This window comes from Sceloporus undulatus, chromosome 5 (genome assembly GCF_019175285.1).
Source record: "Sceloporus undulatus isolate JIND9_A2432 ecotype Alabama chromosome 5, SceUnd_v1.1, whole genome shotgun sequence".
Lineage (NCBI taxonomy): Eukaryota > Metazoa > Chordata > Lepidosauria > Squamata > Phrynosomatidae > Sceloporus > Sceloporus undulatus.
Window position 1 is genome coordinate 180035124 of NC_056526.1, and position 24660 is coordinate 180059783.

Sequence of the window (24660 nt, forward strand, 5' to 3'; positions counted from 1 at the left end):
TGCAAAAAAGAAAGAAAAAACAGCCTAAAATTATCACCCCATCTCTGGTTGGGGGTGTTAATCAGTAATGGCTATTGAATGCTATTAATCCTCTTACAATTAAAGTGAAAAAGGTAACTGCTGTAGAACTTCTATTCAGGCTTTTGATAGTAGGGTGTCAGCAATCCTATTATACCAAGAGTAAATGTTAATTCCATCCTATTTTAGATGTTGAGAGCTGCTGACAATCACGTATTCCTGCATTCAAGGGACTATCTAGGCAGGTTGGTAGATGAGACAAAACACATTTAGCTTAACTCTTGATAGTGCAGCTCATTATTCTGCAACCACAAAACCCACAACTGAGTGGGGACAAAATATATCACCACTTTTATTGAAGCCAATCAAAACACACAACAAAAGATTGGGCAAGACTTTGAATTCTCCAGAAGTCTTTGTAGAGCTAAGATGCTTATCACTCTAGTGAGTTGTTTCAAGTAGTTCCATCTAAAAGCTGTTTCTCTTGTACAAGGTAGTGGAATGGAAATACACTCTTTGGTACCATCCCTCAATTTGCAGTGATGTTAATTCCTGTGTTTGCTTCCTCACATTTGAAGTACAATACTAGCAATACCACCCTATTTGCTTTACCTCCTGCTCCATGAGTGGTGCTTGGGAAGTCATGATTGTTTTACCCTTTAAAATTTTCCTGAACCCCACTGATTCTCTAGGCATTAATCTTTAATAGGCTTATACTGGAGTCGTATTATTCTCTCATGTAAGTTGATTTGAAAGCTATTTTTAAACCCAGAAGTGGCAAATAAAATAGTAAGTCAATCACAAGGTGAGCAGCAAATAAAAGGCTGGCAGAACAGAAGGATCCTTACCTGGAAACTGCAAGATAGCAGCCTTTCAAGTAGGGAGTTCCATCTGCCATGACTAAGATGTTGGCTCTGCTACACCATCTTAGCTCCAAGAAACAGAGGCACTTGCAGATTAAAGCTTTCCCTGAGGTTCTCAGTAAATGAAAGGAGAAGGTGCTTCCTAAAAGAGACTACCCCTGTGTGGTTCCTGTAATGGCAGAAGTCTAAAGTCAATTCATTAATTTTGGATTGTCTCATCTAAGGGTTTTCAGGGTAAAAGACATTTGGAAGTGGTTTATCATGCCTCCTTCTGCACAGTACTAACAATATTTAGCTAAAGAGCCATTGCCATTGCCCTTGAGAGATCATGATGATGATGATGTTTATTTATATTTCCCGCCTCTCCCACGTATCAAAGCAGGATTACTTCATTAAAATGATACATAAAACACTAATACTGAATTCATCAACATTCCTATTAGTTCTCTAAAATAGCAATTCAACAATTAGCCAACAATCATAGTCAGGAGTGGGGCGATCATCATGACCTTTTATATTTAGTCCGGTGGATAAGCCCACCGGAAGAGATCCGTCTTGAGTGTCTTCTGCCAGTGTAGAAGGATCTTCTGCCAGTATAACCTCCAGCAACGGCTGCTGCCCAGTAACTGTTAGCTACTAGGAGATGAGCATTTCTAGAGCAAATCAATCTCTAGGAGCCAAAATGACTAACCTGAGGCTATCATTATGCAATGGGATCTCATGGCACTTTTGATACTAACTCAAATAAAAGTTGGTAGCATCCTTGAAGAAGTGGGCTCAAGTCTATGAAAGCTCAGCACTAACAACTTCTTTCTTTCAGTTAGTCTCAAGGTGCTACAAGAATCCCTTTGCATATTGATTTTCCAGACCAATATGGCTATATCTTTAAATCCCGTGGCTATCTTACATATCATGAGATGACATGAGTCATTAGAAAGGATGATAATGCTCAGCAAAGTGGAAGGTGGTAGGAAAAGAGGAAGAACTGGTTGATTCTATCAGGGAAGCGCTGACTTTGCAAGACCTTAGCAGGCCTGTTGATAACAGGATATCTTGAAAGTATCTCATTCTTAGGGTCACTCTAAATTGAAGCTAATTTGACATCAATTGGCAACAACAAAGTCAGCTGGCTAGTCCTAACTAGAGAAGACTCATAGAGGTAATGAGATTTCTGAAAGTGCTAATTGGCAATCAAAAATTGAGTCTGGACTGGGGATTAATCCAGAATTTGCAATGTTGTGATTTTCTTGTTTCATTGAGGAGTTTGTAATTTGAGGATTTGTCCTGAAAACGTTTAGTGGGTGGTTAACAAGAATACAGCAAAATCTTACTGGTTCTTCCAAATCAAGTTATCTTTTGAATTGTTCACTAACCTATTTGCGAATCTTAAACATCACCATGTCCTCCCACCATCCCCACTCTGTATGGCCATTTGGTTGAATATACCAGAGTCTTTATTGCAATCAGTTTGACAGTCTGAAACGCTGGAGAAATGCCACAGGCAACCACATTTGACATAGTAATGTCATTGCCCTCACAATAACCCTAAAATATTAATCTCTATTACTCCACAGATGCTTCAGACATTTGTAGATTCAGATCTCCACCTTTGGATGTTGTAGAGGATTTGCAGTCTCAGTGGCCCTTCCAAGCAATGCTTCTACTCAGAGACCAGTACAAGAATAAGCACAGAAACACCACCATTGCACGTAAGATATTTGTGGTGATAATTATATTCCATACTACTCTTTTCTACTGTTCTTGAGTCTGGAAGCTCATGTCTGGAGTCTGGAAATCCAGAAGCTCTACTCATTAGCTTACAGTGAGATGACCAAAGTAGTAAATTTCCAGTGTAGCCTCCAATTGAGCTTGGAAAGCCTACTTTTTGGACTACAAATCCAAGAGCTCCCAGGGCCAACACTGTTGCTGACCATGCTGGCTGGCTCATTATGAGAACTGTCTAAAAATAATGATTTCCCTAAGCTCTTTCCCTCCCATTCCTAAGGGCCTCATTGTGTACCTCCTCTGTGTTATCCTCAAACAGTGGTGAGCCCTTGTGGATGTTTGCTCCACTAGATTGGGTACTGGTATCCTCTCCCCAAATCCCAGTGAATAGCAAAAAGCAAAAAACCTGGCAGCTGAGACAGAATGGATGCTAGGTGTAGGACGTGGGATCTACAAGAAGTTTTATTGCTGTTCAGAGAGTAAAGGAGAGTTATGCTACTGATAGCTATCATTTAAGAATGAGAAAAGAGTACAAACTAAACCACTAAGGATTCAACTTGTATTGCTAAACAGTAATGCTGAATTAAGATCCTGAAAGCCTGGCTTATCTTATCTTGGCTTGCCTACAATCAATCATATTGCTGGGGGTGGACATCAGATTAAGCCATCTTGCTTTGTTTGTTTCCATATTTGCACAAGTGGAGTGAATAAACTGTATGCATGGACTATGACTCTGGAGAACATGGTTCAAATCCTTGCTCAAGCATAAAAACCCACTGGGTGATCTTGGGCATGTCACACTCTCTCAGCCTCAAAGTATCATAATGGGAAACCTCCTCTGAATAAATCTTGCCAAGAAAACCCTATGATAGGTTCTGCCTAGGCATCTCCATAAGTCAAAAATGACTTGGAGGCATACAACAAAAACATGATTCATTATTCATTCACGTTGTGTTCAAATAAACCAGTATTTCTAGCTTATTCTTATGTACAAGCATTGCCAGAGTAAACAAATGTCTGATTAAAAGATTTCTTAGGTATTTTTGGCCCCTTATCATGAAATCAGAAATGAACAGTTGTTGCCATGGCAGTATCACTGTTTCCTATATGCACACAGGAGTGCTTATGACCATGAGAATTGCTTTATCTTATATAGAAGATTGTGGCTCTGATTTAAGATATAGATACATACTACTTGATTTGCAGATTTTAGATTATCAGAATTAGGACTGAGGTAAAGAAGGCAAATCCTAAACTTTCATGCATGTAATAATATAGCTTTTTGTTCTCATTGTCATCCTGTCCACAGCAAGTACAGTCGATATTTTGTACAACTTTGCACAATGTGCTGATTTGCATCTAATCTTCGGCCTCAATGCCTTGCTAAGGAAAGGCAGGTCACAGTGGGACAGCACAAATGCTGAGTTAATTTTGAATTACACTGATTCCCGGAATTACCAGATGTCTTGGGAACTTGGAAATGGTACGTTATTGTATTTTGTATATTCATTGACATGATGGGTTGTTTTATGTGCAATACCAAGCCTCCTTTAAAATTTATCAATGCAAAACTACAGAATAGTGTTGCTTGCCAAACAAGATTCTTTCCCTGCTTTGCTGTAACCACCGTGTTATGCTGCCTTGCTGCTTTATGCAGTGATATCTCAGAATCATAGATGAGGAAAGATAAAGAATAAAGAAGGACGTGTCCCTAGGAGATTTATTTTAAAATGCAGCTTATTCTTTAATCATGCAAATGTTCACAGTATGCATTATTGTGTATTTCTTTTATAAAATTTTCTTGGACACGATTCTGTATCATCCACTTAGGTATGTAACCACCTTTGTTATGTAGCTAAGTAGTATCTACTGGGTCTACTCCCCCATTTCACTTACTGGGCAGCAGCCACTGTGAGTAACAGGCATCTGTTCTCATGTCTATCAGGATGCAGCAGAGTGATGTTTCCATTCTCTCCAGTGAGTGGTCTCCAGTGCAACAACCGGAAGCAAGATCCCAGTCATTTGCACCGCATCCCCTTTGCACCGGCGATCACTCAAGCTTGCTTTCTGACTAACAGGGGAACAGACCTCTGTTGTTTACAGTGGCTCCTGCCCTGTAAACGGGGATGAGGGAACTTCGATAATCCCTATGTAATAATAATAACAATTATAACCATTATTTATTTTTTTACCTGCCTCTCTCCAAGGTTCAAAGCAGGGTACAATATAGATTAAAATATGTATTCCCTAAACTAGCAAATACATAGTGATCTTGAATACTAATTAGTCAGAAATGCATAACTCTAGATTATGTGTTTTACAACTGCTTTAAAAAGCACTGCCCAGTATCTGTACAAATTGTTGATATTTTGGAAATTAACACTTAAAATGTTTTTTTAAAGAGTAATAAGGTAAAAACACAAAACCTCTGGCAATATTTTTAAAAAGTAAACTTTGATACTCTGCTATCCTCATCCACCTAAAATCGGTACAGTCGGCCCTCCTTATCCACAGATTTTTTTATCCACAGATTCAAGCATCTACGGCTTGAAAATATTCCAAAACAGTATAAACTCCAAAAAGCAAACCTTGATTTTGCCATTTGATATAAGGGACACCATTTTGCTATGCCATTATATTTAATGAGAGTTGAGCATCCACAGATTTTGTTATCCACAGTGGAAAGGAGGTTCCTGAAACCAAACCCCAGCAAATAACAAAGTCTCACTGTATTTTTAAAGAGACAATCTTAAAGAAAACTGGGACACACACTCTTCTAAGCAATACTAAATTGGAAGGCACTTCTAGATCAAAAGAATTTTGTGTATTTTCAGTTCCACGTGTTCTTTAAAGTTTTAAAGTACATTTAGTATCTGTATAGAAGTTTAATGTTCTGTACTTATGGTTGATTATTACCCCTGTGTAAATTTTGAATGAGTCACAGTAAGTAGCCATGCTTTGAGAGCCATCTAGCTATGTTTACTTCCTTTGCTTTCTTCAGAGCCTAACAGCTTCAGGCACAAGTCTGGCATTTATATCGATGGCTTCCAACTGGGGCAGGACTTCATACAACTCCGTCAGCTTCTCAACAATTACAGCCTCTACAAAACTGCCAAACTCTATGGCCCTGATGTAGGTCAGCCTAGGAAAAATACTCAGAAGTTGCTGAGGAGGTAAGAAAAAAGAGTTCTGTGATACTGTAATATTCTGTGATATTTACTGTGATACAGTAAAGTGATTCTTTGGCCCAATGCAAACTGGTTGCTTAATCACAGCTAGCTTGAACCATGGACATTGTCTTAATCCTGGTTAACATCACAAACATATCATGAACCCATGGTTTATCTTACCAAACTAAGCCTTGAACTAGGAGGGAATGTATAAAGAGATAATGAAGAGAGTTGCTCAGAGACAGACTCTCTAAAATAAGGAAATTGCTTACCTGTATATCCTGGTTGTGGTTAGCCATAGTTTATATAGTTTGATGTGGTGTTTAACTTTGATTGAGAAAAACAAACCATGACAAAGTGTGATGTTTGCACAGGTCCTGCAAGTGCCCAAGAGTGAAGACAGAAAGAATTTATGGGATGAAACAGTTCTAAAATTTCCTGTTAGTGTGGATAGAGTTATGACCTAGACTAAGTAGTCATGTCACGATTTCACAGGATAAACCTTTTCAGGCATCCACTTTACAATCATCCTGCCTGCCTTGTGTCTCACTTTCAAAACTGTTCACTGTTCACTGAGAATATTTGTCTGTTCTCTCTGTCATCTGACCATTTGCATCTCCTTTGGAATTAGACAGAAACACGAACAAGTAATGAAACCACCCTGATATTATTGTTGTTCTTATTTTTCAGATTCTTGAAATCAGGAGGGAAAGTAATTGATTCTGTTACATGGCATCAGTAAGTACCAAATTCACATCTGTTATTATTATTATTATTATTATTATTATTATTATTAACCTTTATTTATAAAGCGCTGTAAATTTACACAGCGCTGTACATACAATCTTTTTAACTGGACGGTTCCCTGCCCTCAGGCTTACAATCTAAAAAGACACGACACAAAAGGAGAAGGGAAAGGTGGTGGGGAAGGGGCCTGTCTAGTAAGATAATACATATAAAATACATAGCAATACAGGAAATGATTCAATAAAACAGACAACAAAAGAACATCAAATAGCAAGTGAGAATTATGCAATGCTTGGGAACGCTTCTCTGAACAGGATGGTCTTCAGCTCCGTTTTGAAGCTCTTGCTCACGGGGGAAGAAGGTTCCAGGATTCCTTATTCATATTCCTTATTCAATCGTTGTAGTATACAAAATGTGTAAAAACATACTAAATACATGCATCATGTTTTCTAAGCCAGCACCTGGGAAAGTTGTTTTCCAAAGAATTATTGTTTATGTAAGAAATTAGAATTTAGCAACAATCAACAAATTAGTATAATTGTGTTTGTCCATCAGACACATCTGTTTGTTTAGTGAATTTGTCCATCAAGTTCTGTAACCTTCTGTAGCACTGAACAAACATAAGATTTTTTTCCCATTTAAAGCATGCCATCAACTACATCTTCCCAAGCCCTTGTTAAAAAATAATTACAAATAAGGATAACTTTAAAATGTTTTTCATGCTACACAGTTACAGTATAGCACCTTGACATCACTTTAATTGCCATGGCCACATCCTATGGACGCTGGGATTTGCAGTTTGGTGAGGTACTAAAGCTCTGGATGTCTTCAAAAAAAGCCTGGATAGGTACCAGATGGAGATGATTTATCTGGAGATCCTGTACTGAGCAGGGTTTTGAACTCAACAGCTCTTAAGGCCCATTCTAATGCTATGATTCTGTGACTCTATGAGACTTTAAAACCTACTAAGTATATTGTTTGTTTATTTGTTTTGTAGTTATTATTTAAATGGACGAACTGCCATCAGGGAGGATTTTTTGAGTCCAGATGTGCTAAATACATTCATCACAGCTGTACAGGAAGAACTCCAGGTTTAAAAAAATTATTTACTTACTTACAAATATTTATAAACCGCTGGAATATCAAGACTGCAAAGTGATGTACAAGAATAATGTAAAGCATACATGACATACAATAACAACACTGCTGTCATTCTAGCACCAAGTCAAAACATGGTAGTTTCCTGAAGCTTTGGGTGTGTGTGTGTGTAATTGATTTCATCCAAATTTGCATATGAAAGTAGTTTAAATTGTTTTAACTGTTTTTAATCTGTCCTATGTTATGTGTTAAATGTAACTACAGTCGCCCCTCCTTTCTCGTGGACTTGAGTATCTTCAATATTCACGGAGAGGTGACCTCCGTAATTTTCAATGGGGTGCGCCCCTGCGGCACACGCCCCATGCGTGCTTGTGGGCATGCACCCAATTCAAGCCTATGGGACTTGAATATTGTTGAGTCTCCATTTTCACGAAGGGAGGGTCCAGAACAGATTCCCCCACGAAAACAGAGGGTCACTTGTATAAGCTATAATAATGTTGGCCTTATAGTTATTGCTAAAATTGTTTTAAACTGTCTAAATTGATTTTATAGCATGATGTCGTCAGACATGGGGTGGGATATAAATATTTTAATTATAAGTTCTCCACAGTGGCAGCTTGGACTATACAGAGATGGCTTGCAAAAATAGAGCCATCTGTCATGATGGGTACTTGATTGGGACTAGCATAGTGCTCCAAATCTGTTTATTGATTCTCTCATTTCTGTTTTGATTTTACAATACTCTGTAGCTTGTTGATGACACAGTACCAGGGAAGAGTGTCTGGCTGGGAGAAACAAGTTCAGCCTATGGAGGTGGTGCTCCCCAACTCTCCAATACATATCTTGCTGGTTTCATGTGAGTATTATAATATTTGTCTGCAAAGAGCTGTACTTAGCTTCTGGCTGCATTGGCACTGCAGGAATAATCCAATTTGACACCACTTTGTATGGCTCATTGCTATGGAATTCTGGGATTTGAAGTTTGTTCTGGTACCAGAGCTCTGATAGAAAAAGCTAAATGTCCCACAAAACAACTATTCCAAGAATTCCATGGCACTGAGCCATGGCAGTTAAAGTGATGTCAAACTGGATTATTTCTACAGTGTCGATGCAGCTTCTGTGGAATATTAGGCTCTCTACAAAAAAAAACAAAAACAAAAAAACAATCAACACATTGACATAACAATATCTTATCTTTAAGGCACCACAAAACTCTTCATTGGTTTTGCTGCCGCAGAGTGGACAGTCACAGTTTCCCCCTGGACAGTCTTATTTGTGCCAAGAATTGAGAATACTTTTCTTCAAGGATCTTCCTTCTCCTCTCAACCTCAGTTACTAGAGGCCACAATCTGGAAAAAGTATTAAAATAGTTCCCAGGAATTCTTTATTCAGTGTCACATTCAATGATTCAAGGATAGTACTTCTGATATTTGTACTGGTTGTCTTGTTTATCACATGAGAACAATAAAACACCACACCCTAGAATAGATTTTCTCCCTCCTTGATCATTTGAAGGTTATTTGAACTGAGGTTATCTGCCTTTTTCTCCTATTTTATTTGGCAGGTGGCTAGACAAGCTGGGGCTGTCTGCTCGGCTGGGCATTGATGTGGTGATGAGACAGGTTTTATTTGGAGCAGGAAGCTATCATCTGGTGAATGCCAGCTTTGAACCCTTGCCGGTATGTATGCTATCACAATGCCATTTATCCATCTAAACCAAGGGAGCTCTTACCCAAACCTGCCGGTCTCACTTGGCCTGCAGAGGTACCCTTGTCACTGCCCCCTCAAAAGAAAGACAGAGAAGGCAGGGGACATGGTGAATCTGGGGAGGCTCCAGATATGCCTTCCTCCACAGATGCAGGATGCAAAGAGTAGTCAGTGGTGCTTCATGAGCTGGATGAGTATCAGAAAATTACTACATGCAGCTTTCCTGAATAATAAACCTGGCCACAAATTAAGTCCATCATCCCATTGCGTATCCTGTAATCCCGTTGCCCATTTTTGGTTATTTTAATGGCTTATTTTAATTACCAATGTGTTTAAGTGATGGGGTTTTTTTTTTGGGGGGGGGGAGGAAGGAAGATTGGGATACTATGTTTAGTATTGTATGTGATCTTTTAATTGTAAGCTGCTCTGATTGTCCTTATGACAGAGAAGCAGGATAAAAATAAAGCTTTTATTCATTATTTATTATTAAACCATGATTACACCTTGAAAAAGCAGCTTTGGTAATACTTATCACATGATGACACCTCCAACCCTTAACTTTTTTTTTACTGACATCACTCTTAATAGCAATAATTACTTTTTTGGTCAAAAACTCTCAGAATTCCTCACCCACCACAGCCAATTGTAAAAAAAAGTAACTTTACTAAGTTCTAAATTTAGGACAGACACACATACAGGGTTTTTTTTTATGTTTCTGTGCTTTGTATTACATTTGTCTTTCATCCAGAGGCATTACCCATTCTGCAAAATGTGCCTGACCTAATTTACTCCATTATCAGTGAACCTTGTCAAGCTAAACACAATGGGTATGAGTCAAAGGAATGACTTGCAAAACCAAACATTATCTACTACTTGGCATTCCCAAAGTCATAGCCACAAAACCTAAACATGGAAAGCAAGGAAATAAATGAAATTAAGATGATGGCTGGGGTTTTTTGTTTGTTTTGCTGCTAGGACTATGAATTGTGTGTCTCCCTTGCTTGGTGGTAAAGTACATTCCTTCCATGCAAAAGGGCTCCAATTCAATCATGGCATCTCCAGTTAGGGCTGGGAAAGATCCTCAGTCTGAAAACTTGGAGAACTGTTGCCAGGCTGTATGCACTGTACTGTTTTAGACTGATCAGTTGTGTAACTATAAGGCAGCTTCCTATTAAGAGCCATAAAACTTTGTGAGCATTCAGGGACTGGATGGAAGAAACATCACTGAATAACAGTGATGTCACAGGCACTAGCCCATAAGTACCTATGCTGTTCTCTCAATTGTAGTCATAGCTGGAGAAAATGTTGCAGTACCCAGCTTCCTTGCCTGATGTCTGGATTTCTATCAATACTTTAACAGCAGGGTTGTGTAAAAATAGATCTAGCACTGGTGGTAAATTAGAGTATAAATATATTCCAGTCTCCAGCCAAAAAGGTACCCAGAGCAACTAACAAATGGTTAATTTGGCTGATGTGAAGTCGAAAGCTTTCACAACTCCCCCTCGCATATCCCCCACACAACACACCTCCAGGCTGTGCCATTCAACATGCTACAACACACAAACTAACTCCACCATTAACAGGTAAAACCACTTCCTCCCAAACAAGGGTCCCACTGATATATATGCTCCACACACTTCCATGCGACCACCCTCTGAAGATGCCAGCCACAGCTGCAGGCAAAACATCAGGAATAAATTCTTCCAGAATGTGGCCACACAGCCTGAAAAAAACACAGAAAACTACTGTATAGTTAATTTGACTGTTTCCTGCCCCCGAGGCTTACAATCTAAATAAGACATGACACACAAGGGAAAGGGGTTGGCAGCTGGAGAGGGGAGTAAGTTCAGTGGGTACTGTACTGCCGTTCTTCTTCCATTCTTTCTTGAAATGATCAATAGTTATCTCATGTATCAACATAGGCCCAAAATAGATGAGCCAAATAAAGTGGCTTCCAGCCACTTGGGGGGCATGGTGTTTAGATGATACATGCCACCAAAGCAACTGGAAGTTGCGCTGAGGCCGTGCCAGGGGGCTAAAAGCTGGCCCAAAAAGGAGCAGAGATAATCCACTCCTGGCAGCCCTGACTTGGGACCAGCAGTGGCAGCCTGCTTTGGAAGCAGGCAATGCGGTCACCACAGTCCCAGCACAGTTGGGACTGGAGTGGCCAGAGGCAACTCCTTCATGGCCATCTGCTTTTCAGCCCTTTGTCAACTTACCCATTTCTAAAAGATCACACAACTTTAAAACTCCATTCAGTTATAATACTCAAATACAAATTCTTGGGCACTGAATTCTTTATTTCTAAATGCATGTCTTCTGCACTAGACCCTGATTTGTGGGTACTGGGATGCTACCAGAGTGGATCCTGTAGTCTTAAATTTACTAATCTCTGCTTGAACAGGAAAATTGGGTGATACCTTTTGTGTGTGCTGTCCCTTGAGTTTCCACCCAGGCAGTGGTGGCTGGTGGCTCCCCTGTCAGTGGGCTGGTAAATCCACGTTTTATTGTAGGATTTAAAGCGCTGACTGCTATTTCTAAATAGATTCAGCACCGTGAATAGCTCCTTTAAAGCCTGTTCCCAACACGTTGAAAAGTTATTTTTTGAACAGCAATTCCCCAAACACCTCAGTCAGAATGACCACTATCCACAGAGTAACTCTTATGACAAAATATACTTATATACTAAAACTAAAACACAACCCCATGTAAAAAAACCTCACCCCATCCTGATTTTATGTTAAAAAGCCTGCTTAAATAAACATGTTTTTGCTTGCCAGCAAAATGCAATGTTTTAAGACAATTGTTCATCAGCTCAAGTCACATGTTTCTTTAAAACAGATTTCTTTTTGTGTGTTTGCTTATGGGGTTGCGCATAAAATCTCTTCCTTTTTTTAATGCAATATAGGATTATTGGCTGTCTCTGGTGTACAAGAAGCTGGTGGGCACAAAAGTCCTGCATGTTAACATTACTGGTGAAGACCCAAATAAACTTCGAGTGTATCTTCACTGTACGAATGAGCATCAGTAAGTTCCAAGTAAAACATGCAGTAGGCTCAGAAAGCATTAAAAATGTTGGTCTCTCATTCTTGCTATTTTGCCTCAGCAATAACTAGAAGGCAGAAGGAGCCTTGTGGTAATCCTGTTTCAGCAACTAAGGCAACACCAATATCAGAAGCCTCACATGTCGGATGAATGGCAAGAGGCAGAATGAAGGAGTGGCAATGAAAACACAGAAGCAATACTGCTTCCCCACTTCCAGATCATTGAAATTTGACATGATCTGTGCAAAAGTCCGAAATGGATTAGGACCCCCCCCCCTTTGCAAAAGTTTTTCCAGACCATGATCCTAATAGTCTTTAGTATTCAGTTGATATCAGCAGAATATCAGAAACTCTGTGACCGGCATCCTGTTTCTGACTTACATGTATATCAATGCAGTTTATGAATGTTTAAGTTCCTTTTGGGATGAGACACAGAGGACTATTCTCTTGCCCTTGTACTCCACCCAAAATCTACAGTGTCAAGCCCCAGACTCCTTATCAGAGGGTTTGGGGAGAGAAAGAGATGTCTGCAGTCTTCATCCAACTTAGTGACCTCCAGGTCTATTTGACTGAAGCTCTCAACATTCTCAGGCCCTATTTATACATAAAGGATGGACAAGATAAATTACTCAAGTGTGAATATAATATTTGTACTTTAATTTGCTTTCTAATTATGATTGTTTTAATTAGTTTGTTTCTATTTTTTTCTCTCTAGTCCAAAATACAGAGATGGTGACGTCACTTTATTTGCCTTAAACCTCAACAACAGCACCAAACGCTTGCTGTTACCCACTCACTTCTCCAACAAGCAGATTGACGAATATCTTCTACTACCTCATGGAAAAAACAGCCTACTTTCCACGTGAGCAATCCATCTTACCTTCTCAGGGGTGGAAAACTCCCAGGGATTTGAGGTGGTAAGATCTCCGTAGATCTTGAAGGGGCACACCCAACCTCTGCGGGGAAATGTACTTTAAAAAATGGTTCAGAATGCAATTTTGCAAATAGGACGGCTTGGCCATGGCATACCCTCCACTATTTCACAGACAAAAAGAACAGGTATGACCAAGCAACAGCAGAGTGTGGTCAAGATGGCATGTTATTAATGAGGAAGAACACACTAATTAGGAGAGGCTGCAGTAGTTTGCTTTTGTCTGAGGCTACTGGGAAGGGCAAGATTTTGCTTCCTTCTCTCTTCTCCCTCCTGCTGAGTGCAAAGACTGTTGCATATGAACTCAGTTTGAAGCAACTGAAGTAACATAAGGTTAAAGGGGAGGAAACTGGGGGGGGGGGGGAGATTGTGAAATAGAGTGTTCCAGGAGCAGGTCAGGAATAGCCAGAGATCTGTTGAATTCAAGGTCCCAGGCTCTATAAGAGTAGAAGTGCTACATAGTGCTTGGAGCCCAGACCTGGAACTCAGGAGATCCAAGTCTTATCCCTTACTGACCCATCCTTACTGAACCTTTCACACTACACAATTATGGTGCTATAATTCCACTTTAACTGCCATATCTCCATCCTATGCAATCCTGGGATTTGCAGTTTAGAGAAGGCTATTTAAGAATTCTAAGCCAAAGAGCTCTAATATCTCCACAAACTACAAATACCATAGAATGAAGCCATGGCACATAAAGTGGAACCATAATGATATAATTGTGTTCTGTAAAAGGGCACCCTCTCATAGCCAGACTTACCCAGAAAGGCAAGGTAAGATGTAAATTTAACTAATAAAACATATTACTGAAGTGTAAGGATCAGGTATCTTGTCTACGCCAGCTGACTGACATAAGTATATTGGTTTTCAATGAGATCAATGTTTTAAGAGAAACATCCAGAGGATAAATAAAGGTAAATATATCTTCCCCTCCATCAGACCTGGCCAACATATGGCAGGGTTTTGTAGGTGACTACACACACACTCATCATCAGAGAATGGCAATGGCAAACCCTCTCTGAAGAATCTTGCCATGAAAACCCCATGATAGTTTCACCATAGGGTTGTCATAAGTTGGAAACGAGTTGAAGGTACACAACTACAACAAATCACTTAACTACTCCCAAACAATCTTTTTAAAATGGCATAACCTTCCAACCATCCTGATTTGAGAGGGACAGTCCCAGTCAAGGCCACCCCACCTTTGGGGTGAACCAGTTTCTTCTCCTGATCCCACTTTTCCTCGAGCTTACTTTAATTGCTAGAAACTGTGTTCAAAGTGCAAAAGTAACATAACAGAAGAAAAGGAGACAGAGTCTTACCCTTCAGGCAAAGGCAAACTGCTGCAACTCCTAGCTTGTCTGTTCTTCTAACTTTTGCCATCTGTTCTTCTAACTTTTGCCATCTTGAATACATTCTGATGTTGCTTGGCCTCATGTGCCCCAGTTTTCATCTGTGAAATGTTGAGGGTATGAAATAGACATTATAGTTGCAAAAAATACAAAGACAAAAAGAAATGACCAAGTGTATTGTTCTGTTCACGGGGTACTGTTCTATAGTTATAGACTTCTTAGTCTTAGTTGTGTTTAAAATATTACCTTTATTACCCCCTCTCCTTGCAGGTCTGTTCAGCTGAATGGTCATCTCCTAAAAATGGTGGACGATGAAACATTGCCAACTTTCAGCGAGAAGCCTCTTAGTCCAGGGAGCAGACTTGGGCTCCCGGCTTTTTCGTATGGATTTTACGTCATAAAAAATGCCAAAGTAAGGGCTTGCATTTAGGAAGTCAAGGCAAAATCTAATTGAAAGGATATTGTCAAACCTCAGAGTTACAACAGTCCCAAATATTTTCATCCCAGGGAAGAAACCCAAGTGTGTCAGGAGAAAAGGACATTATCTGGAGCCTTTTTGTCTTAAAAATTCCTTTCAGCTCTCCAGTCTGTAAGAATTACTTAAGCATTTTGTTTCAAGCATTCTTGTACCAAAAATGGACATACTGTTCATTGAACAATTAAACATATGGTGGGGGCAGTTATTTTCTCTCTGCCTGACCTACTTCACAGGGCTGTTATGCAGATATAGTGAGAAAAGAAGAGTATACTGGCTTGAGGTCACTAGAGAAAAGGTGAAATATAAGTGTAGCAAATAAACAGATGTTGGCCAGCGAGGCAGAGACTGGAGGTACTGGAGGATTTAGGGAATGCTGAGTACAAATAGGCAAGCAAATGAGTCAATATTCAGTTCCATCAGGGCAAAGCAATTTAAGGACAATAAAGTACAAGCGAGCAACTTCTGGGCACAAGGGATATTGCATAGGACCTATTTATTAAAACAACTGCCATGAGATTCCTACTGCTTTCTTATGAAACTAGGAAGCTCAACCTCAGCTCAGCTAGCCTCTGAGTAACAAGGGGGAAGGAGATTTCACTCCTTTCATCTTTTTAATTGCATTTTATTATTTTAACTTAGGGTGTGGAATTGTTTTAATGCTGTAAATATTTTAATGTTCACTTTCTGTATGTTTTTCATTGTATTTTTTAAAATGGTGAACCACTCTGAGTCCAAATTTTGGGCTTTCTCCATCAGTTGTACTGTCTTTTTGCTGATGCGTATCCATGTGCGTACATCTGCTGGTGCATCAAATGGCAGCATGAAAACTAGACATTGTCTCTTCCACTAAGCTAGGAGGAGCACACGTTTGCCATGCAGGAGGTTTCAGCTTCAATCTCTGGGATTTCTACATAAGGCTACCCATGTCTAAAACACTAGGCAGTGCAAAATGGCCTCCTCCAGCCCATTTCTCCCAATGTATGGGAATACATCTCCCATCATCCCCAGACCAGATATCCAATGACTCTAACACATCTAAGGCCATCATGGAGAAGGCTAGTATACACCATACTGAGCTGAATGACCCAGTGGTCTGATTCAGTATTAAGGCAGGAGTTCCTAGATTTTGATACAAGACCAAATAAAATGCAATCTGACAAGCCTTATGTTTACAATACTTTGTTCTTTTTTTTGGGGGGGGGGGTATTTGCTCATGTTGAAATAAACTGGTTTATATTAATACTTGCTGTTGGTTTCAGGTTTTTTTTTAGTCATTATATGCCACACTGCTGTTGAATGAACTTTGGTTAGTATCTAACAAGGCGGCCAAGGATGAATATTAATAACCCGAGAGCAAAGCTATCTTCAGTCTGCTGCCTGTATTCCCAATGTGTTGGACTACAAATCCCATCATTACAGCCAACACAGCCAGTGGCTTGATCAGTGGGATGGGGATTGAAGTAGGGCACATCAGGGGAGGGAGCCAGGTATTGGAAAAATTTTTAGTGAGTCCATCTGGATAGACCTTAGTTTTGTTTCTGTCCTTTGGGATGGTTTTTGGTTGTGATCTTACAAGAAATGTTTATTTCCACCATAGCAGAGTATTTTCACATAATTACTTTAAGGTTCCTCTGCTGCATCGGTATTTCATATCCTTGATATTAAGGAATGGTGGAAGCAAATGTGGACTCGTAGCGCTATAACTATACTGTGAAAAGGGCCTCAGTTTTAAAGCAGGGGTGTCTGTTGTGTGCTTTCAAGCCTTTTCTGACTCATGGCGACCCCGAGGCAAACCTATCCTGGGGTTTTCTTGGCAATATTTCTTCAGAGGAGGTTTGCCATTGCCTTCCCCTGAGGCTGAGAGAGTGTGACTTCTTGCCCAAAGACACTCAGTGGGTTTCATGACTGAGCGGCAATCGAACCCAGGCCTCCAGAGTCACAGTCCAATGTGCAAACCACATAGTCCTTTTGACTTTAACCATTAACCACAATGAGGAGTGGCTACATCTACACTGCCAGATTAACCCAGTTTGAAACCACCTAAACTGTCACCACTCAATGCTATGGAATTCTGGGATTTGCCGTTTTGTGAGATATTCATCCTTCTCTGTCAAAGATCTCTGGCGCCGCAACAAACTACAATTCCCAAGATTCCATAGGATGCTGCCATGACAGTTAAAGCAGTGTCAAACTGTATTAATTCTGCAGTGAAGATGCAGCCTGGGAGATGTATCCACACTGCAGAAATAACCCAGTTTGAGACTGCTTTCACTGCCCTAGCTCAATGCTATGGAATATCTCACAAAACTACAAATCCCAGAATACCATAGCAATGAGTTGAACTAGGGCAGTTAAAACGACCTCAAACTGGGTTATTTCTGCAGTGTTTTGGGCCTCTGCTACAATTATAGGATCATGAGTTAAAAACACCCGTAGTTCTCCGCCTTGTGTTCAAGCCTCTCTCTAGTCTTACCTCTTTGGTGGCCGCTCAGAGCCAAACAACCAATGAGAGCACAGCAAACAACCAACTTCCGGTGAAACCTGAATGCCGCCATTTGCGTGGAAAGGGGCACGGCCTCTTTATGCCTCTCCTGCATTGGATATCATTGGTTCGCCAACTATTTCCCGGAAGTGTTGTGTCAAACTCGGGGGAGTATACTGTACTGTACTGTATATAATATCTGAGCCCTATGGTCCTTTTCATTTTCATGCATACGGGGAACGTGTGACGTCACTGTCATGGCGGCTGCGCGGCTAGTAATTTCACGGCTAACTAGGCCGCTTCCCCTCAGGCGTCCCCTTTGGGCCCAAAGAGGCTCCTCGGCCGCGCTCTGGATCGCATCCGACCCCATCCTAGGCCCTCATGGCCCTTACGGTCTCCCGAGGCCGAGGACGCGGCCGGTCGGGACTCTATCAGCGGCGGCTCTGGTGCAAGCGGCGCCGGGTCCCCTCCAGCCTTACCTGCGGCTCATGAGGCTGGACAAGCCTATTGGTGAGTCTGTGTGTCAATCAAGCAGAAAGAGGGGTGGGGCTGACCAATGAGGGCTCGCCTTTCAGGAGAGGTTTCCCGCCTCCCCTTCTTGGCTTTTTCTCACCTCTTTGGATGCTGAAGAAACTGGGTGGCTATTATTATTATTATTATTATTAAATTATAATATTATATTACTATATTTAATCATATATATATATATATATATATATAATATACAATATAACATATATATATATATGTAATATATATAATAACTAGGTGTCTATTATTATTATTATTAAATTATAATATTATAATATATTATTATATTTAATTTATATATATATATATATATATTATGCAATATATTATAATATGTAATATATATTGTATATTATATAATTATAAACTGGGTGGCTATTATTATTATTTATTAAATTATAATATTATTTTATTATTATTATTATTATTATTAACCTTTATTTATAAAGCGCTGTAAATTTACACAGCGCTGTACATACAATCGTATATATAATCATATATACAATATAAACTTATATATATATTATATAATTATTATAACAATTATTTTTATTAGTTAAACTTTTATAATTGTATTTTTAGCATATATATATATATATATATTATTTATTTATTTATTGTATAGTATTTTAATTCTAATAATAATCTAATAATAATTTAATAATAATAATTCAATAATTTAAATGCCGTGCAAGGTTTGTGCAGAGTTTTTAATCTATTTTGAACTTTAATGCGTAATGTTTTTAACTTTTTAAAAAACCAAGTAATTGTTCTTTTTCAAACTTTGTGTTTACTGTATAACGCTTTGTTTTGGAGCTGTGTTTGTTTTCACTTGTAAATACTGTTACTGTTATTTCCCTTTCAGAACAACAAACACCTTGCTTTCAGTCCCCAAATGAGGAGGGCAACAAGCATAAGACCAGGAAAAAAACACAATTCTTTTACATTAATAGTAACTGGGAGAATTCTTTATGCCCAAAACACAGTGAAGGGTCATTCTTTTTCCCAGGCACATTGCGGATCACTGGAGAACGTTACTTCAATACTGCAGCGGTCCTTTGCAAGCAAATTCCCCACGCATGGTGCACTGTCCATTGGTTTACTATCTGTTGCTGTACTACAGATGTAACAGCAGAGGGAGGCAATGTATGGTTCATTGAAAGGTATATTGACAGGGTTAGGTTAGCAGACCTTCAGCTAGTTAGGTTGGTGAAAAAATGGCTCCTCGGTACATTCTCCCCAGTGTAGAAATATCGGTTAACCAGTGTTGTCACCACAATGTAACCAGCTGAGTTTCCTATGCTGGACCAAGATATCTAGACAAATAGATAGCTCTCTTCAGAGGCTCTGGTGCATGACAACAGTTATATGCTTTATTTTCCTGGATTAGTTGGCATAAACGGCTGAAATGTACATGCACCTCTGAATTAAGCGAACTATTTATCAGTGTTTAGATCCATTTGTGGCATCAGTGTGATGTCACTGTTTGAGCGTTGGACTGCAGTTCAGGGTTCAAATCTCTGCTGGGCTATGGAAATCCTCTGGGTGACCTTGGGAAAGTTATACTCTCTCAGCCTTAGAAGAAAGTGAAGACAAACCCTCTCTGAATGAGTTTCTGTGGCCAAGTGCAGGATTGAACTCTGATCTCCAAAGTCATAGACCAATGCTCAAACCTCTATACCATGCTGGCTGTTGAGATTGTACTAGGTCCTTACATTTTTGCCTCTCATAACTTCACTATCTCTCTGCGTCTTTCATGGACAGAATCAATTCAGCCCTTGCGCCTCTAGATCTTCTGTTCCTTGGACAACCGCAGCCATGAGCTCCATCTTTTCCCATGTTTATCTGGATGTATTGTAAATAAATAGTCTCATTAGAACTTCCTTTGTATATACATCTTACTTTCTGTTGTGTTTCCAAGATGGTCACATAAGGCCATATGCAATGTTTTGTGCCTCTCTGCCTCTGGGCATAAATCAAAACATGATTGCTGTTGTCTGCCTTCTAGTGATTTCCAACTTATGGCAACTGCAAGGTGAACCTACCATGGGGGCTTCTGGCGCTCAGAGTGGAGATTTCCAGTGGGTTTCCATGAGTGAGTGGAGATTCAAACCCTAGTCTCCCAGAGTCCTTGTCCAACACTCATACTACTACACCATGCTGGATCTCATGTCAAAATATATGGGAGATACAGTATATAGTAAGGGATTATCACTGGGGGAGACTTTCTGGGATTTCTTCTTTAAATCTCTCTCTCTCTCTCTTTTACTGGTGTTCACTGTTTATTTTTATTTATCCAGCACCTCCCAGTTATCAACAAGTTTTTCCAGAGGAGCAGGTTAGCAGGGGACTGTGAAACCTCACTAAGCAGATATTGCTTGTGTTGGATTCATAACTGGAGGACTAAACAACTTGTTCTTTGCAAATTGCTACCCAGAATGAACTGATCCTCTTATTTCACCTCTCAGATTTATGGACAGGTTGGAACTTGGCTTTCTACCAGATTTCTGAATGTTGCAAAGAAATCCCTAGCATTTCAGTGTGTTCAATTAAATGTGTATAAAAATAAAGTATACATTTAAAGACTTAATTTGAAAAGACCTGTTTTTGTTTTTATTCCATAGATAAATTCAGAAATGGGCAGAAAGTAAAAAATTAAGTGAAGTGGCACAGAGTATGGGTTAATAGCTTTGTATGCTTCTGGCCAGGTAGCAACAATCAAATCAGGATTGCACTCCGGAGTTTCTCATTGTGGACCTCTTAGCAGCTCTGAGTCTCATATAGAAGACAGTGTTAGTATCAGGCTGCCAATCTCCTGTACACAACTAAGAGGCAGAGCCTACAAATAATTTCTTTAGTCCAAACTTAACTTCCCAGAAATAACTTCATCATATTGGCTTGAAGGTATGAGAGTTCCCTTCGGAACAAGCATGGGGCTGTCCTTCATTGAAGCACTTCTCATTCACTTCAATAAGCATGGCAATTCTGTGCCTACAAAATGATGAGAGAAGCTTCCCTTCTATTGAAATAAATGGGAAAGACCCATCAAGTTAATACCTGTGTATGTCCACAGGATGCACTGACCTGGGAGTGACTTCAGCTCTATGGAATTTGCTTACCAGCTATATTTTCAGACAGCAGTCGGAAAGCAGGTTGGGATCACAATATTGAAACAGTTAAAGTGCCAGAATTTTCAAAGATAAGGATCCAAAGCTGTTGTTCATGTCCTAAACTGACCCAGTTCTAAAAGATGTGATGGAACTTAGTTTTGGTTCCTTCTGCTGTTTCAGTTTATAATTGTTTGTATCAGCATAATACCTTTTTTTTTTTTTTGGTCATCTTGAATGATTTCTAAAAAACTTCAAAGAAATTAAATGGAGAGAGCTTGCTTTGCAGGTATTTCTTCACAAATATTTTCTTTTACTTCCTTTCTTAGTCATTTTGTGTGTGAACCATTTTTCTGCTGTGATTCTTAATTATGCCACATCCTTTGAATAGGTCTGTTTCTGTACAACTTCATTTTGTCTTCGACCCTCAGGGTAGTCTGTCATGAATAATGAAAGTTTATAAAGTTGTGGATAAATACTTAACAAATGAATATTTTCAGTTATAAACTATAAAACTATTATTATAAATTTTAGAAAGTAATTATAAATTTAGGTTTCTCTCAGTGATGGCTGTAGGTTGTTTATCTTTCCTGTCAAACATACATTCCAGTTGCACTGAAACTTAGCTTTCTTCATTTTTTCCTTCTGTGAAGTGGACAAAATATTTTAATAAAGTCAAATGTTGACCATAAAGTATTGAATAAAGCCAGTCAAGAAGAAAACAAAACTAATAGGAAGAACAAAACCAAAATAATAAATTGACTACTTATATGAATATGGTTTGTTTTATGTGTCTCCCTCCTAATCCCTTTCACAATTTATATTTTAGGGACTTGGCTGCTGTATCTGCCTTGCACCTGGAGTATAGCCCTTGCAGCAGAACCAGGATGTTTGCCAGCCTGGGACATGCTATTACTGTTTGGCACTGGCGCGCTACTGATGCGTGGAGCAGGCTGTACTATTAACGACATGTGGGATATGGACTATGACAAAAAGGTAGAGAGGACTTGAAAAGAACAGGCAGGTTCATTATGTTTGCTCATTAAGTAAATTATTTTTTGTAAAGCAGGTTTCTACCCCGCTCCTGAAGCTGTCCTGATTTGGCAAGGAAGCCCCAAACAATCCCCTGTCATCTCACTTTTCAGCTGTTTTTAAAATGCCCTGGCTTCTCTCTCCCTCTTTGTTCACCTCTGTTGCTGCAAACAGAATCTTACCTCAGTTGCTACAAATGGAATTCAAAGTGCAAAATTAGTTTTTACTTAGCTAACTCATCGGGGAAGAGGAGAGGAGGGGAAAATCATGCTCTTCCCAGAAGGCTCAGACAAAAGCAAATTGCTGCAGCCTTTTCTAGCTTGTGTGTTCCTTCTCATTAACTTTTTCCATTTTGACCACCCTCCAATGTTTCATGGCTATGCAGGTCCCATTTTTATCTATGTAATGGTGGAGGGTGTGCTGAAATGCTAATTTTGAAGTAGAGTATTGATAGCATCTCTAATCCAGAGCAAGACCAAAGGATACCCTTTAAGCTTTCTTATTTTCTTTCCGAACTTTAAATACCTAAACTCCACTTATTGTCATTTATATTGAAATATACTAGCTGTGCGCCTGCCAATTTAGTGGATCATATGGGGGATATTGGTCTGCATTTCTGGAGGGAGAAGGCCACTTCCCTTGATGATGTCATGCAGCTGATGGGACATTGCAAGGGATGGGAGTATCTGCTGTCATTGACTGTGATTGACAGTGTGACCATCAGTAGGACAGACTGGACCAAGGCAGAATGCGAGACAATGAGTGCCATCCTATCTAGTTTATGGTGGCTGTTAGTTATTTCTCTGCAGATAGAACTGCATTGACCTGTTTGTGCATGACACCAAGCCACAGCTTGACAAGAAGGATCCTTCCCTCTTCCTTTGGAGGGAGATCTTACAGAAGTTGCTGACCAGAGCCTAGTGTTTGGAAGAGTTACTTTTTTTGACTGCATCTTCCGGAATTTCTTGGCCATCATAATTTTTGATGATTATGGGATTTGGGGAGCTGTATTCCCCTCCAGAAATATTGGGGAAGACTAAAGAAGAAGTCAAGAGCCTATACATCAGCTTTAGATTAACCACAGGTTATATCTGAACCCTAGCCTGTATTTAGTCATATTTATATTTACTGAAGCAGCTCAGCTTCACAATTTGGAAAAGAGAAGATTGACATTGGTCCAAAACACACTGCAGAAATAATCCAGCTTGAGACTGCTTTAACTGCTCTGGGACAAAGCTAGGTAATCTGGGAACTATAGTGTTCTCTGTCAGGGAACTCTGATGCTACAAATAAACTACAATTCCCAGGATTCTCTGGCACCGAGCCAGGGCAGTTAAAGTGGTTTCAAACTGGATTATTTCTGCAGTGTGTTTTGGACCACTGAGAGGTGATAGCCATATTGAAATACCTGTAAGGGCGTCAGATAGAAGAGGGTGTGAAACTGTTTTCTGCTGCTCTACAGACTAAAACACTAACCACTGCGTTCAGGTTACAAGAAAAAAGATTTCACCAGATTTGTTGACTATAACAGCTGTTTAACAGTGTATTAGACTGGTTTGAAGAGTGGTGGTCTCTCCTTTTTGTATAGCAGAGGATTGGATTTGATGGCCATTGCAGTTCCTCCCAATTCTATGATTCTATCATTTTAACCTTGGTTTGACATTGGATTGTTTTTGCTGATCCATAGGTGAAACTAAGCATTTTTTTTTTCCAGGTTCAGACATCACAACAATCCACAGTTAGTTTGAAATAGAAGAAAAAACTTAAACACTTCCTTACAGTTGAGCTGGCGGGGAAAGAGTAACCACACAATTTTTATATTTCCTGTGGTTCATCCTCACAACATGAAACTTGTTGGTTTCATGGTTTGTATGCAAATATATATAGTATATTTGCTGTGGTTTCCAGTGTAAACATGCTTTGACAGGAGGATGCAATGCATCAGAAAACCAGAATGTCTTAAATAATATAAAAGAGCAACAGAAAATAGAAAAAAATATGCTGTGTAAAAGTCTAAACTGTCTCACATATATATTTACATGTTGCTAGTAATATAGTCAGTGACTGAAACAATTTGCTGTGTTTTAGGTTGTGAGAACTGCAAGTCGCCCACTAGCAGCTGGAGAGATTTCAACTTTTCGTTCCCTTCTTTTTCTTGGAGGACAGCTTAGTTTGGCTTTATGTGTCCTATTATGTTTGAATTATTACAGGTAAGTTAGAAATAAATGGTTATTTGATTGGGGCATTTCTGTTTAGGCCTTCATAGGGTGTGGCTTTTGGCATCAATCTGCCAGAGGTATGAATGTAAAAAATGTTGCGTTTGAATGGATAAACATGGATTTTTAAGAGAGAAAAAATGGTCTCAGGTAATG

General features: G+C 39.5%; 2 protein-coding genes across 5 annotated transcripts in view; both read left to right on the top strand.

Moving 5' to 3' along the window:
• The window catches only part of HPSE (heparanase), a 26012-nt gene extending 9631 nt beyond the window's left edge, over window positions 1-16381 (top strand). For both annotated transcript variants that reach the window (XM_042470556.1, XM_042470557.1), the window contains 10 exons: window positions 2456-2590; window positions 3916-4089; window positions 5608-5779; window positions 6467-6514; window positions 7521-7614; window positions 8371-8477; window positions 9186-9300; window positions 12237-12355; window positions 13088-13234; window positions 14929-16381. In XM_042470556.1, coding sequence (XP_042326490.1) covers window positions 2456-2590; window positions 3916-4089; window positions 5608-5779; window positions 6467-6514; window positions 7521-7614; window positions 8371-8477; window positions 9186-9300; window positions 12237-12355; window positions 13088-13234; window positions 14929-15088 — 1271 coding nt within the window. In that variant the 3' untranslated portion in view covers window positions 15089-16381. The remainder of the gene's footprint in view (window positions 1-2455; window positions 2591-3915; window positions 4090-5607; window positions 5780-6466; window positions 6515-7520; window positions 7615-8370; window positions 8478-9185; window positions 9301-12236; window positions 12356-13087; window positions 13235-14928) is intronic.
• A 1455-nt stretch (window positions 16382-17836) lies between these two features.
• COQ2 (coenzyme Q2, polyprenyltransferase) overlaps window positions 17837-24660 on the top strand; it is a 14755-nt gene continuing 7931 nt past the window's right edge. The window contains exons 1-3 of one of the 3 annotated variants that reach the window (XM_042470635.1): window positions 17837-18128; window positions 22086-22252; window positions 24377-24498. In XM_042470635.1, the coding sequence (XP_042326569.1) occupies window positions 17876-18128; window positions 22086-22252; window positions 24377-24498 (542 nt within the window). In that variant the 5' untranslated portion in view covers window positions 17837-17875. Of the gene's footprint in view, window positions 18129-18185; window positions 18256-19758; window positions 21546-22085; window positions 22253-24376; window positions 24499-24660 lie in introns of those variants that run through there. The other 2 variants (XM_042470637.1, XM_042470636.1) reach the window with 2 other exon arrangements.